The sequence below is a fragment of the Metopolophium dirhodum genome, chromosome 7, assembly GCF_019925205.1.
Source record: "Metopolophium dirhodum isolate CAU chromosome 7, ASM1992520v1, whole genome shotgun sequence".
NCBI lineage: Eukaryota > Metazoa > Arthropoda > Insecta > Hemiptera > Aphididae > Metopolophium > Metopolophium dirhodum.
The window spans coordinates 18,129,930-18,146,564 of NC_083566.1; the positions used below are offsets into that span (position 1 = coordinate 18,129,930).

A 16,635-nucleotide genomic window follows, 5' to 3' on the forward strand; every position below is an offset into this window, starting at 1 on the left:
TTTTCTTTACTAAAAAAATACTGTTATATTTTATGTTGTGAACTGGCACAAGACTCAAGTATTATAAAAAATAACTGGCTAATATTGTTACCACATCACAGTCTCTTTGGAACAGATAACAGTTATAAAAATTAATTAGCACTCCAATATATTATATAAAGTAACAATAATTATATTATAACATATCGGCGGACTATCTAATATTATATACTTTATCTTTCAAAAATTTCAAATGATTACAATACAAATGGATGCGAAAAATTAAACAACATAATTGTATGTAAATATAAATAATAAATTGTAATAACTGGACGGATACAATTAAATATAATTTTAAAAAAATGTTATCCAATATTTCTTAAACATATATGATAATAGTTACATTTTTATCATTTTTATTATGCTTTTTTTTAAAAAAAAGTAACTGTTTATATACACAACAAATTATATATAATATAACACACATATAATTGATAACATTTGTTGGAAATATGTAGTGGAAAAAAAATTGGTAGACATTAATGAGGTGGCCACATAATAATATTATGTAAGTACGATGACAACAACAATAATTGAGATAATGTCTATTGAAAGACACTGGTCTCCAACTTCACCAATCAATAGTATTAGGAACATTGTGTGTATGTGTATGCGTGAATATCTGTTATTATAATCAAATTATAACGATATTTCATAAATTTTGTTTGACTTCCAACAGTTCGGGATGGTTTTCGACAATGTTCAGCAGAATATTATCAATGTAAGCCCGTAACTGATCGTTCACCTCCTGTTGATCTTTCAAGGCGGTTTTCATCTGAAAACGATTAAAATCATCAGTAAAATAACCCATATATTTTATTATTACATTATGTAAATAAGAAAATAAAAATGTACAACGTGCAGCCAAGATAGTTATTATTATTACCATTTAATATTTAAATGGCTTTAAGCATCTTCAGGTGACATAAATAAAGAAAACATTGAATAAACACTAAAATAAAACATAAGTCTACACCAAAAAGTTTAAAAGTTAATAAAAAATAAAGTTGTACGGTAATAAAATTGTGTTCAATTTATTTACCCATTATGATTAAAATGTATTTTATAAGATTTTATAGTATAGATATACTCATGAATAATGCATTTTGTTTATACAATAGTTATTAATTCTTTTTGATATTTATGAATATATTGGAAATTATCAATTAATTTTCTAATATAACTATGAAATTAAGGGACACCGAGGCTATATTGTGGTTAATTTAGCATTATAATATGTACCTAGTTAGAATATATTAAGCTCAAGTGAAATTGTTTTTTTTTTATACCTATAATATTATTATATTATAATGTAATAATAATTCAATCTTTTCGCAAATAATATAATATATTGATTTTTAATGAAAAAATTAAATTATATAACAATTCCCAACCAATAAACTAAATATAAATGTAGGTATTACTTGTGTTGTCAATCAAATAAAATAATACCTAAATAATCAAAAAAATCATAAATTAATATTTATCAGTTTTAGTACGCATGCAACAAAGCATACACAAAACGTAATAAAATGTCAAGTGTGTTATATTAATTAATTCCATGCAAAAGGCTTTTGATAATATTGAATTGTTTGCAAATTCTTATCGCTTTTGAGTGTATGTGTACATCTCGTATATATATCGATTGTGTCGATCGACATTCCTATAAATTTGCGTCAACACAATAAAAATGTTGTAATCATTCATTCAGGCTACTCGACGACACGGCAAAATGAATGTAAGAAGGCACCACCGTGACAATATTATCGATGTTTGTATTCCCGCAGCTACTCGACGACGAGACGACACCGATGACATTGAGTTAACGACCGCGACTAGATTAAATCGTTTTCAACTACTATTGTTAAACCCTCGGAATACGTACAATATCATGTCTATTAATCAATATTAGCCGATTCTATTTTTGCGGGTTTTATAAAGTACGATGTAATGTTATGTTGTGGTATAATTACCGGGTGCGGTTAGAAAAAAAAATTATGAAAAAGCCAAACACTGTTAATTTGATCAAAAAAAAAAAAACATATTTTAGTAACCAAATTGAAATTACCTTGTTTATTTGCAAAGACGAGGGACTGTGCTGTGAAAAGGAGCAAAAAAAAATAATAATTACATATAATATTACTTCAAGTGTGTTGTTACATCAACATTCTACATAATATTATTATATTATAACTTATAAGGTGTATCATAATATTATCATTTGCATTTTGCACGCGTGTGATATTATTTGCTCATATTATTGCTCTATTATGTGTACTACTTCTACTTACATATTATGACAAATTGTATTAACATAATTCAGGTTAGATGTATTATTTGGTATTGTTTTTGTTTTTTTAACGGTTTAAAAAAATGTTATTTGTAAGCACGGGTACGCGAGATTATTAGACATTTAGACGAACGACACGTTAAAAAAATATATTCCAAATATGAGTAACCATTAGTCGTGTATAATACAACAACACTTACGTCATCGTGAGTCAGTCCGTCGAGTTCGGACGCGAGGCTGGGCGACTCTGTCAATAGCAGCCTGCCTCTCTCGATGCCTTTGGCTATGGAGGAAGCTTGTAACTCGTCATAGGAGTCCTTCAATGCTGCCGAAAAAATAAAAATAAAACATTTGCAATTCACTCACTTTAACTTCTATAGGGTGTATGTTTTGCGATAAGAAAATCACCACGATATAATTATATTACATATTATAATCTTAGTAGCAGTGATTTTCCACCTTTTTTTAAACACGGTCAACTTCGAAAAATGTTCAGGGCACATGTCTCAACAATGAACAACTTTTTCTTATTTAATTTTTCAGAACAAATTGATAAATAAAATTGTATGCATTAATATTAAGAGGACGCTACACGGATATTTGTTGTCTTCGTCTTACAAGTGAGTAACATACCAAATTTATGCTCAAGAGAACGCGTTTAGCTCCGTTAGTTTAAAAATCAGGGTGAATCGATTACTTGATGGTAAGTAAATTATATGTGTATGTATGTGGTTTTTTACTATAGTTCATTTTTTTAGTAAGTTATGCGTATATAATATAGCGTAAATTAAAAATGCTCATAACTCGCTTGAAAACTGAATTATCGTAAACCCACATACAAACCCAGATAATGTTCTTACCATAAAGTTTCATAAAAGGTCTATTTACTCAATTTTTTTAACTAACTGAGGTAAACGTGATATTATACACTTGTAAGGCGGAGATAACAAATATCTGTGTAGCATCCTCTTAAGTGATTTATATTTAAAGATTGTAAAACCGATTATAAACAACTACTTTATAGATTACACTTACATCGATTCTGATGTTTTAGCGAATCCAGCTGGGCTGTAAGTTCAGTAACATACGGCGAAGGCGAATTTAGTTCGGCGATCATGGCTTCCTTTTCAAGTCGAGATATTTCCAACTCTTTGGTCAGACCTTCGATGATCTATAAATATATATACGACATACATGTAATATAAGAAATACAACCACACAAGGTACAAAAAATTCATTATATCAATACATAGTGTTGTCGTTATTAATGTTTTAATTATTATAAGCGGAGACGGTTTTATATTGTTCTATACTGACCTCTTCGTTAGCCCTTTCTCTCTGTTTCAACTTCCTGAGTTCGGCCTCCAGAAGACGTATTTCATCTTTGAACGATTGAGCACCCACGTTGAGATCGCTTACACGTTGTTCCAACGAAATCTTTTCGGTTCGCATCGTCTCTAACGCGGACTTGCACTTTTCAGCCTCCAATCGTAAATTCTCGTTAGCCGACTCGATACTTTGAAGTCTATGAACAATTATAAAATATAGTGTGAATTTATAACTATAAAATATTATAGGAACCTATATTACTGCTTAGTTGCAAAAAAAGTGCTAAAAAAATATCCATGTCTATACCATTAAAGAATATAATATTATATTGTACGATAAATAAATACACTTTATACGAAAAATACGCATATAACTTATACAGCATTGATTACTATGTTTAAAAATTAATAAAAAAGCTTTAAAATCGTTTCATTTATACGGCCTTAAACATTTCCTTATTATAAGTTAGCGAAACAATATCCATTCTTAACTATCGTTAAAAAAGGCAATTTCATAGCAATTATAACACTTAAAAATGTCACGTATTTCTTATAACAGAGTTTATTACTGCTGCAAAGAGTCATCAATTCATCCTTATATTCGTTCACACTACTGCAATTTACAATATAATTATCCTGAGAGTATCATACTTACATTTATTAAAATTAAATTATATCATATACAATAATTATACACTATACTGCAACTGATTACATAATATAATTAATATAATATGTGTGATTATAATTTGAATTGACGTTATTAATTGTTAGAAATCAATCAGAAATTATGAATATAACTTTTATAAGAATAATGATTTTTTTATATATAACAATATATTATTATCCCTATTATAGTATTATGGTAATAATTCATTACTATTAATTAATTTTATGAAACGTGACATTATAATATAATATATTTAATTACATGACTATTAGAACACTGGATGGATACTAGTGATACTACACGACGAGGCAAAAATGTAAATACGATGAAGCCAATTTATCATTATAAATATAAAATTTAAGCCCATATGAGTATTAGTACCTGGCTATAATGACATATTGTGTTGTATTTACCTTATGGCACAATTATCGATATGCAATTGTTTTTCCCTATCAACCCGGGTGACGAGCTCCCTGTGTCTGCGTTCTTCGGACGCAAGCCGCTCCTCGCACCTGAGTTCGGTGTCGCGGAGCTGCTCTTCAAGCATGTGGACGCGGGCTTGGAGAGCGGCGTTCTCCTCCTTGGTACGCGCGTACCGTTCGTCCGTTAGGTGTTGATTGTCGGTCAGGGAATTCATCTGTTTCTGCAACACTTGTACCTGCATATACACATACAAACACATTATAATTTATACGACGACATCGGTTAGTGTAATTGTTGTAGTAATTACTTCGAATACAACACGCGAGTACTTTTAATATATATTATAATATGGGTGGTTAAAACAAAGGCGCATTGGTGTGACAATATACATATATTATATTACATACCTATAATAAGTACATACGCAAACATTACGCACGCGAGTGATTATTATAAGTGTAGGTAGGTATAGTAAAAAAAAAAATATGTAAAAATAGTCATAAGCGAACGATGAGACGAAATTACTTTTTGCACGCCAAAAACATGCGAGTTTCGTGAAATTTTAGGCAATTTCAACACGTCGACTCCGATGGGGCCCGCGTCATAGGCGTTGCCCACAAATTCGAATTGTCCATCCCACATGTCGAACTCAAGCTCGGAGCAACAGTTTTCTAAAATGTCAGCCTTGTTCTTCATGGACGATGACGACGACGACGACGACATGACAAACAACATAACTTCTTAAGAAAGTGACTATGCGAGCGTAAGTATGAGACTACGGTGTAATACACTGCGGACGGCCTTTTGGCCGATTTTCAGAATAGAAGCCATTTCGCTTATCTTAATAATGAATATTGATAACGACAGCATCAATTAACTATATTATCGAACGCGAGCGTGTATGTAAGTGTGTGGTGTGTGGACTATTGGAGCGTTTGTCGAGATATGACGTGTTTTTTTACTGAACTTTGATCACACTGCGTCGAGAGAATATGATGTGCACTCTAATAATATCGACGATGACTTATTTTGGCTCGGTGACAAAAATTTTTTTTTTCCCAAAAGTCGACTATAATTTCTTGATTCGTATATTTTATGTAGCTGCCCAAGCCAAGCCACGTATATGCGCTTCAATGGACGGAATAATAATAACAATTAAAATAAGACCGTAGTAAACAGACGATAAAAGTATGCTGTACCACACGCAGGCCCCTTACAACGGTGTTATTGTCGTTGATAAATATTTCGACACAATTTGCCCAACGATATAGCGAAAAAAAAACGAGAGCGTACGCGAAAATGTTACCTCACTGACGACTACCATTATACATTATGTACGACTATTCACTGTCGACACACTCACATACACAGACAGATAACAATATCGGGACCGACAGCGCGCATATACTACTGAACGATATTATTAAAAAAAAACCTAATATAATAACTCTACATCGTTATATATATGTACAGTATGATATTATGTAGTATACACTAGTACTCTACTATGACATTATGTACAATTATTCGTTCGTTAAACGATGATGACGATGGGCTTTTATCATCTGCGACCACCACGTTGGTCCCCTACCCAATATACACGTGGTTGCCATATACTTATATACAGTTGAGTATACGACTTGAAAACGTTCTATCACAAATTGTTGTCACTCATCGAATGCACCACTATAATCACTTTATATTACTGCTACGTATCCTATACAAATGACAACTACAATTTATAGTGTGTGCCGTAGCGAATTATTTTTTCTGGCTTGTATTATATTATATTATATTATGTTTGATAAAAATTAAAAGTTAAGGTTTTCGAAAGCAAACCATTTTTAAGGGATCGGATTTAGGAAATATTCTACATCCATCGTTAGTGCTGTGTGACTGTGTGTGTGAGTTCCCCGAATGCTCTATGTAATTAAACATACACTATGGCCGAGATTTTAGGAAATGTATGTACACGCAGTCACACGTTACTATATTTTGCGATAAAAAAATATTCAACTCCCATGTGCCACAAAATTCCCAAAAAGCAGAAAAAAATTTCATCCAGTACCAAAAACCCTATTTTAATTTTGAAAACATATTTTAATTCCTAAATCTCTTTTCTAGGTTGTGTAGGAAATTGATTTTTGATTTGTTATATTGTTTAATTAGTATAGGTAATATCAAATTATTTTTTTTCAAAATTCACTATTTTTTAGTATTACTAAAAAAAAAAATTTGCATTCTACAAAATACAGACAAAAACGGAGAAATTCTTATATTTTTCGAATTTAAAATAAGACTTCTGGAAGTAAATATTTTTTCTGCTTATTGATCTAAAATCTAAATGCACGAAAAAACGACTAGATTTCAACAGTCTTAATATAGTCATGTATTCTTGTTGGTAAATTTTAATAATATTCGAATAAAAAATTGAAAAGTTCTGTTCTACAACCCATAATGAGATAATGATATATTAATAAACACATTAACCTATGGTTTACATTGTTTACAATAATATTAATAATTTGTTATATTAAATGTAGGTACCATAGTTGTTAACATAAATATATATTCATAAAAGGAATAGATACACTTTATAAACAAAGGGGTCATAATTATATATTCTAGCATTGCAAAAACTAGAGAAACAAATTAAGTATGCCCCCCAGTGTGCATCACACTCGCGTACACTATACGGACACACATCCATTATTATTACGAGATAGTTAAAAGTTACAACTAATAGAAGCGAAACGATTAGCCGCGAGGACGATACTGCACAACCAAAAATACGGCGACATGAACGATAGGCAAAAACGCGTGTTATACAAAAGCCACTCCAAAGACAAACGAGCAATTTAAATAAGATAAAATATTAAATATATTAACATTCTACGAAAAATAATATTCACGGAAATGTTAAGCCAATTATTGAAAACAAAAGTGATAAATATCTTCTTTCCAATGTATATACATAACCTATCTATATAAGATAAATACTTTTTATTTGTTTTAGTAATGCGCTAATTTTTATTTTAATTTTGTAGTTTAATTATTATTTATGATCTGTTTAAAAAGTCAATCGCTAAATGTTCTAAATTAAAAAAAAAATAATATTATAATTATTATTTTTATTTTTTGTATAGCTTATAAGACGTTATAACCTATATAACAGAATTTAAATTATAGCCAAATATAAATTTAAATAAATAATAAACTAGACGAAAAAGGGGGGACTAATGACTTTTATCACTATAAATACGAAATTGGTTCCCGGGTCAAAAAAAATTGTTATTAACGAATTGGTTCTCTATCTTACTAAAGTAATATACAACTGTTCGAATTACTTAAACGTACAAGTATTAAGATCTGAAGACTGTGATTTTTCACTAAAAATGAGGATGATATTTTCATTTCCTTCAGAACCAACAACATATATTATTGTTGCAAGTCTCTTAACGCAAAATGTAATTCCGCTCTCCCAATTGCCAATATTATATTGCATGCCATGTGGCAAGGACAGGAAGTGAGCTATTTCAGTCGCGAGCGTCGATTACGGCACGCAGGCGAGAGCTGCAATTTTCCCAAGACTGAAATTGCCTTCCCACACATACTATGTTTTGTCACGCCTCTGCCTCTTCTTCAAAAACGTCTCATCGATATATTATGGTAATCCATAATGAACTATACTTGCTGTACTCGGTATGTAGATTCGTCAGACAGTTTCATATTATTGAACAGCACGCGAGCAACACGTGGGTGGATTGGCCATTTTAGGCATACCGGGAAATTTAAAAAGCCCCCCGGAAAAAAAGCCGTCAGAGTCAAACGATAAAAAAGGACCCATTGCCCAAATACGGAGAGGTATGCCTACCGGGAAATTCCCGGCTTCCCGGTAGTCCAAATCCACCCATATTGAACCCACCCAACAGCTAGTATTTAATCTTTTTAAATTATTTATTTCATCTACATTACCTAAATGTAATATATAGATGATAACCTTTCGGACCGCTGTCAGAGTGAGTATTTCTACTTTACTGCCCGCTGAATTCTGGGATTTCCAATTTACCACACACCGGTCATAAAAAAAATTAATATTTACTTTTTTGTTTAAATAAATATTTACTAAATATTTACTTTCCACTGGACGTAAAGAGGTCATTTTCAAACGCTAAAATAAACTAGCATCAAAAATTAAACTTTTGGCACAGGTGTGACAATAGTATATTGTGTGGCAAGGGCGGGAAGTGAGCTATTTCAGTCACGATGGTCGCATTTCGCCCAAGACTGAAATTGCCTTCCCGAACGAGCCACACATACTATTTTTTGTCACGCCTCTGCATTCATCGATCACGGCAAAGGTAATGCAGGGATCTATGCAACAACTAGACTATAATTATACATTATTTCACGAAAGAAACGATTTGGTTTTATTTATTTTAAGCGTCACGCATGGAGATTATAATGTGAATATAAGATGTAACCAAAAGTTTATGTTTTTTAAAGACAGACAACTGTGGTATAGATTGCAATGTCTGTTTATGCAGGGTATATATATAACGCAAGTGAAATGTGCGCGCAGCACTTTTGAGGATTTCCACTTTGCCTCCCGGAATTTTTTGGGATATCCACTTTACCGCCCGGCTGGACGGAAAAAGGATGCTTTCCAACGCTTCAACCGCTATCAAAAACCAAACTTTCGGTGCAGGCGTGACAAAAAAATATTTTCTTCATTAACTGAAAAATATACCCGAACAGTAAAAACTGTACACGTTTTAAAGGTGTATCACGTTAATTTTTTTACTATCACATATTTTAAACTTAACTTAAGTATTTGGTATTTGACAGGGTGGACTATTATTACAGAAGCCAATGTTATTATTAGTTGTATTGAGTTGTAGGTTTAAAATACAATAATTTTTCAACCACGGTTGAATTAGTTAATTTTAACATGATTTTATTATTAAAATGAAAGTTTATAGGAGCGAATTCGTAAGTTACCTTTAACCCCCCAGGGAACCTATTCGTATGTATACCTTATATAGACTACCCGAGAACCAATTGGGTAATTGAGAACCAACTAGTATGGGGGTGTCCATATAAATACGTAGATAGCTAATAGGTACTAAATAGTAATAATTACAAATATAATCAATTTAAGATTAAATCAAAAATACATTTTTGAAAACTAACACTTAAATTTAAATTAATAACGTATATTTTTCTTTAATTGAACTATTGTATACATACAAATAATTGATTCTCCACTTGAGCAACATAATTGCAATATTGAATTAAAATGTTTTATTGATTCCCGGCCTAATTGCTATTTCTTTATTCCGTAATACACAGTAGTCAAATTCGTTCACCTTGCAAATTGGTTATATTTTTTAGTAGAATTTAAAAATAACTCAAATTGGCAATCACCGTTGCTGTAGCTGTCAAAACGGGCGAATAACAATGCAGATAGGAACTATTCTACGACGCGTACCTATATAAACAAAAATCGAGTATACTATACTCGTTTCCTGTGGACGGCGAAGGAAATCGTTTACACGCCACCAGCGCGCACAGGAATGCTGTTTAGTAGCCGTGATGGGATTTATCACGTATAAAATACGAATGTAGAAATAATAATGATACGTCTTGGTAGTGGCGGTGAGGTACTGAGGTATAATAATAATAATTACGCGATGGCAGCTATACCTATTATATGGTCTTACCTTATTGTTGAGGTCGTGAACGTCTTCTTCGATGGATGTATCGGAATACACATCGTCGGGCGTATCGCAAATGGAACTGCGACCGGACGAATTGAAACTTGAGCTCCGATATAGATCACTGAAACACAACAACGACAATGATATTATTATCTAATAATATGTAGAAACAACGAAGACATTAATAATAAACGCCATTAAATATTTTACCTGGCGAGTGCGTTTGAACTGATCCTTTTGCTCGATCTGTGTGAAACAAATCGCAAATATATTATTATTTAATAATTATATACTTAAATATTACACAATAATAATGATAATAAAAAAAAAAATGTTAAAAAGTAAAAGTGGTCTGTAAACTACGCTTAATATGCATTTTTAAAAGACCATAACGCGTTTTCCTCAGAAATATCTATTCATTAGGATAATAATAGCTGTGGCAGCATCAACGGCGACGTTTATGCTGCAGATATGGAAAGCTACTTTCTATAAACATTACTTACTATAAGCACTGTTCTTAACACCACACACGCACTGCGCGTCTATTAATTATCATTACAACAAATGTTATCAAATTTTCAAAGACAAAAAAAAAGAAATGCATTTCTTCTACATACACGGACTGATTTACTCAGATTACGATCGGCAAAATGTTGCAGTTATGCTCGCATTAACACGATATGTATGTTTTGCATGTAGTTTTATTTCGCCTCGATTGCAATTTTTCTACTAAATTGAGTGCACTTTTCGAAAGCCTATATACACATAACTTAAATGAATTCATTATTCTAAAACGACGTAGATATATTTTCACTATTTAAAAAGAATCATCGCTCCGTTTAATAAAAATGATAATCGAATAATTGTGTTTCAAAACAAGACTATAAAATAATATCTAATAATTAATAATATGTAAGAGGTTAACTAATTAGTAGTTAGTGATAAATGTATAATTGAGTGTAATCTTTTTATCAATTAATTCTCAATATTATTACAAACGAATTCGACATAATCGTTCTTAAATTAATGTGTATTCTTTCACATCTAACATTTAAAACGGTATAACTCCTATCTACCAATACGCAATCAAAATGTATATGCTTCCAAGGACAATGTGTAAAACATAAATTTATAATTTTTTTTTCACTGGCTCCTATTTTTTAACAGTATAATATATATATAGTGAAACTTACCGGGAAACTAAACAAAAAGAAAAACAGAGGTTTTCACTATACTCGTACGCGATGATAATTACATTTTCCTAGAACTCGGGAAATCATTCTTAAAAAATCATTGAAACTAGGTCGTTGTCCGTACGATAAGTATACAGAAAACGTACAACAGTATACACCCAACAATTAAATATATAGGTACTTGTATGATCTGTATTAAGAACAAACGGGTGAGATATCAGTGCATTATAAATATATTGATCTAAAATTAAAAATTAAAAAGCTAATCCAGAAAATTACATTATGTGTAAGATTTTAAGGATGTTTCTATTGTCACAGGGGAAACTAATATCTCGTGGACTCCGTTATTATATACTATTATAATATACCCTATATACCCTTACTGCTATTTCTAGCATAATTGTCACTAAATTTCTTGACCATGACTAAACTATTACGACGACGATGACGCTCATCGTGGGAATTTTTCGAAATTGTGAACCGGGATAAATTTACGTGAACGCCAAAAACACTACAAATAACGCGACAATAAAATTCACCATATGGAACGACGACGATGACTACTGTCTAAACGGTAAACCTACATATAACAATAATAGTGACGGATAGACACGTCTGTGATGAAGAGAAAACATTCTTTTCGAATTTTTAAATCAATACAAAAATGAATATTAGCTTTGTTGGACGTATAGAATATAGATAATAATAATTACCGTTATAAAAACCAAGAAAAACGTGCAAGTTGGTAGGTAAATACATATGATAGCTATTACATACCTTCTCCACGAAGACCGATTATATTCCTGTTTCATGTCTCGTCTATATTATGCACTACACACACACATTACACCGGCAAAGCATTGGTCATGACATTTTGACGAAAATAATAAATATATATTATAATAGGCAATAGACATTTACTCGCACGGACGAAAAGACGCGTTTTATCTCGGCGACACACGACCGCTCGCCAGAGAGAAGTGATCAAACTCGTCAGCCGTCGTACTATAACTATAATACGTAGGTGAAATCACACACACTATGAAATCGTACTATATATTATTATATACACAAGTCACGAGTGTGTGTGTGTGTGTGCGCGTTCGTCGAGAAGGGGTGTTGTGTACGTCAACTGTATATGTCTGCCGAACACACAGTGGTGGTGTGCGTATAGGTAATAATATACTTAACGCTTATACCACGTAGTCGGTTACTACGGCTACCACTACCGGTCTCACAAGACGGGTTATATTATATTCTACAGCGGATAAGAACAGAGAACGGCCCCTCAACTTACATTCCTTCCTATCATTGCGTATTTTCGCCTTTCATTTTTTTCAATGCACCACTGGGTCATACTCATAACGCTCAGTGGATAATGTTATTATTATTATTATTTTACTATGCACATTCGAGCCGGACGATGGTGGCGTGCACATGCGCGTAACCGCGAAAAATATCAAATTGTATTATATAGCTGGTACCAATGTACCATATATTAAATACCAGCCTACCTGCCTAACATGTATATATAAATAGCATATTATATTATTATATAGAGAGAGAATTCCAGTCACGGTTTACAACCGACTAGTATTCGTTGAACTCAAGGACACGTAGATATTTGGCGTAAACCACTTCGACAGTCCGACGGTGCAAAACGTACCGGGCCGAGAAAAATGTGAGGAAAAAACGAACAACTTTATGTACTTACACGAATTTTGACCCTACGACGGAATTTCTATACTATACATCCGTATATATACAAATATAATAGATTGCCTATTATTCACTATATGAGCAGTTTGCGCGAAAAGATAAAAAAACTATTGCGTCATTCCTATTTTCGGTTTTTTCAACATAATATAATAATCGTTTGGAACATGACAAAACGTTTGTGCTGTATGTATAGAATTGTTTCCTATCTGTGAAAAAGTAAACAATCGACGCACCCGCAAAACCACGTTTACTTTCGCCAAATACGCCCACAAACGCAGCCGATTCAGATTGCCAGTTGGCTGTATGTATATATATATATAAATAGTAAAAAATATCACCCTCTTCCGCACGATAGACAAGCAAATTTCAATAAAATCTCGTCGACTATACAATAACGACGATTGCTACAGTAGGTACAATATATTATGTAGTATAGTAGTAAATAGTAAATAGTAGGTTAGTGAGCGTTGCACGCATTATAATATATAAATCTCTATAAATCATATTATATATGTATATATAAACTCGTGATTTTATCACACGAAATTTGCGCGTATATAAAAAGTATATACCTAACGTCGCCCCCGCGAATCGTGCGTCAATGTGCACACGTTGAAGACGCGCGTAATAACATCATTGTGGCTAGAAAACTAAAATAATGGTCTATAGAGGAAATTATTACGTAACACGCATGTAGATGGTAAATATTAATCACTAGTATTGTCTCGATCTTTTGTGTGTGAATGTAACTATGACGACAACGGTATACACACACACCAATGGAAAAACGTTTGTTCGATCACGTGTTTTAAAAAGAAGGTGGACGGTGCATTGAACTAATTCCAAAACTAAAAATATATTTGATATATTTTGAAAAGCGTTTTACATATTATTTAATAGTATATTATACGGAAATATGCTTATACGCAAAACGTTATACCAGTTTACGTATTAGTTGGGAATGTTATCGTTAAAAAAACTTGTACCTTTATTTATGACAAAACAGTTGAGACATTTACCTATATGGTATCCGTAAACCGCTAAAACCTAATTTCTACTCGACTCTCATGAGTATTCAATAATCGAAACCAATTACTTCAAAAACCAATAAACAAACAGAAACGACTAACAATTCTTCAAAAAATATAATATATAATAGGTACACTTATTCGCATGATCGAATTAGAGGCATCGAGTAAACATGACAAATCATATAGAGTCCGCATGGATAACCGGGAATAATACTAAATACACGCGAAGCCAACTCCGGACAAATCGTATAATAATGACCTATTTCAGGTGCCACGATTTCGAATACACCATAGAGTTAAATATATATTTATAGACAATAGTTCTTTTGTGTCAAACGACAAACCCACATGCAATTATACAAATAATCTACAGTACCGAATAAGGGCCCACTGGTGGATTTTCGACGTAGAGGTCATACTACTCATACTTCTACTACTTTATAAATAAATACAACTACTCTCACCTTTCTCTCATATAATAAGTAATCTGTACCTATCTGCAGCCGCGATCAAAATTATTTTTAATAAGTATTAAACATTTAAACTACTTAATTTTGATGATCATCAAATAGACAAGTATGAATAGAAATGCATGGTATATCGTTTAATAAACCATTTTAAATACGAAGAAAAATATCAAAAGAAAAAACACCGCCGTAATCATATTATTAGGTTTTTACCTAACACGAAAATATATATAATACAATTATATTTGTTGGCACGATTTTTGTTCAAGACTTAAAAAATGGAAGTACAGTCACGGAATGTCTATAGGTCTGTCAAAATGAAATGTTTGTACCGATTTTAATCATTAAAAGTTGCAGTGCGTGCGTAAGTGATTAACTACCTACACGGCCGATAGAGTATACATATTATATTATGTAATAAGTTGAAAAGCAATGTTAAGTACTTACGAATGTCTCATCGAACCCCATTTACGGTTTGGCAGTATTTCAGCGCTAAAATTTTTTAAAAAAGAGGTGATTAACAGGGGATATAATAATTATTATGTACATTGTACACGTGATGTAAACAAGCCACAATGCAGTAATTTAAGTTTGACGATAATTAATTTATATACCTATTCCCGTTTGCTGTCCTCCTCAAACTTGTTCTGAGCCACGTATTCCTCTTTAGTCCCAACGCGTTGGTGATTGGATTTTCGACGCCACTGAAACGAAAATATCATGATACTAAGTATACCAACGCCGTGTTATATAAACAAATAATTTAAAATTGTGAAGTAATTATTATATTTGTTATAAGGATTAAGGAATATACAAACTTTGTGATCACGTTGTTGACAGGCAAAGAATTATCCATGTCGCCTTCACCGTAACATTCGTAACTCTCTTCGTCTGACATGCTCGAAAACTGGCTGTATCAAAGATAAAAAATTAAAATTAAAATTTCGTTTTGATATATGTCATTATTTCACACAATTTTACACACCTGTTATTCGTAGAATTCGAGTCCGTGTTCCCGCCGTGTACGGCAGTGTCTTCTATGTTGAGTTTGAACGCGGGCGAGTCAACTTTGTTATTGTTATTGACGATATTTTCATCTTCTTGTATTTTGGGCGCCATCATCCTAGCCGAAACCTACAAACAAACGTCATACAGAAAACTGACAATGTAATACCATTATATCGACATATATACAAATATATTAAAAACCGATCGGGATTCGAAACAATGCATATGAATGGTCGTCGTGATAACATGACATTACATCATTAATTGTATAAGTAATATTTGTAATAAATAATAATAGCTTCGTTGAAACGCCATTATAATGCGTGTAAATCATGTAAGAGAATTCAAAATGTACATTATAATATTGTTTTCCAATACCTGCGATCGTACCATAGTCATAACGCTTTTGCGGGCAACCTTCAAGATCGGTTCGCCTACGTCGCACAAGATTATATTATGCACAATTGTATGTATGATATTATATTATAATTTATTAAACTATGTAGTAAAACGCGTAAAATAAACTGAACTCGTTCGCGTAGGATAAATCGACACACACTAAACACCCGGACGAACGCCCACGCCCTTATATATACATGGACACGGATAGGTGTAGTAAGGCTCTGATGAGGGGGTTGTATTTTTTTTTCTTCGGAAAGGTGATAGGCACGTGTCCCGGCGGACAGATGTAGGTAGGTACCGTACCTATATATAGAAGCACCCGTCAATAAAGCGGAACATGCTGTA

The 16,635-nt window shown here is 32.3% G+C and overlaps 1 protein-coding gene across 4 annotated transcripts in view; it reads right to left on the reverse strand.

Annotated features, from left to right (window-relative positions):
• Window positions 1-16,635, reverse strand: part of LOC132949510 (rab11 family-interacting protein 4) — a 25,029-nt gene continuing 8,394 nt past the window's right edge. For 2 of the 4 annotated variants that reach the window (XM_061020442.1, XM_061020445.1), the window contains exons 2-13: window positions 15,866-16,014; window positions 15,699-15,791; window positions 15,495-15,584; window positions 15,328-15,372; window positions 10,681-10,716; window positions 10,474-10,591; window positions 4,741-4,985; window positions 3,647-3,854; window positions 3,365-3,500; window positions 2,530-2,654; window positions 2,108-2,137; window positions 1-814 (exon numbers count right to left, since the gene is read on the reverse strand). In XM_061020442.1, the coding sequence (XP_060876425.1) occupies window positions 692-814; window positions 2,108-2,137; window positions 2,530-2,654; window positions 3,365-3,500; window positions 3,647-3,854; window positions 4,741-4,985; window positions 10,474-10,591; window positions 10,681-10,716; window positions 15,328-15,372; window positions 15,495-15,584; window positions 15,699-15,791; window positions 15,866-16,014 (1,398 nt within the window). In that variant the 3' untranslated portion in view covers window positions 1-691. Of the gene's footprint in view, window positions 815-2,107; window positions 2,138-2,529; window positions 2,655-3,364; window positions 3,501-3,646; window positions 3,855-4,740; window positions 4,986-10,473; window positions 10,592-10,680; window positions 10,717-15,327; window positions 15,373-15,494; window positions 15,585-15,698; window positions 15,792-15,865; window positions 16,015-16,266; window positions 16,412-16,635 lie in introns of those variants that run through there. The other 2 variants (XM_061020444.1, XM_061020443.1) reach the window with 2 other exon arrangements.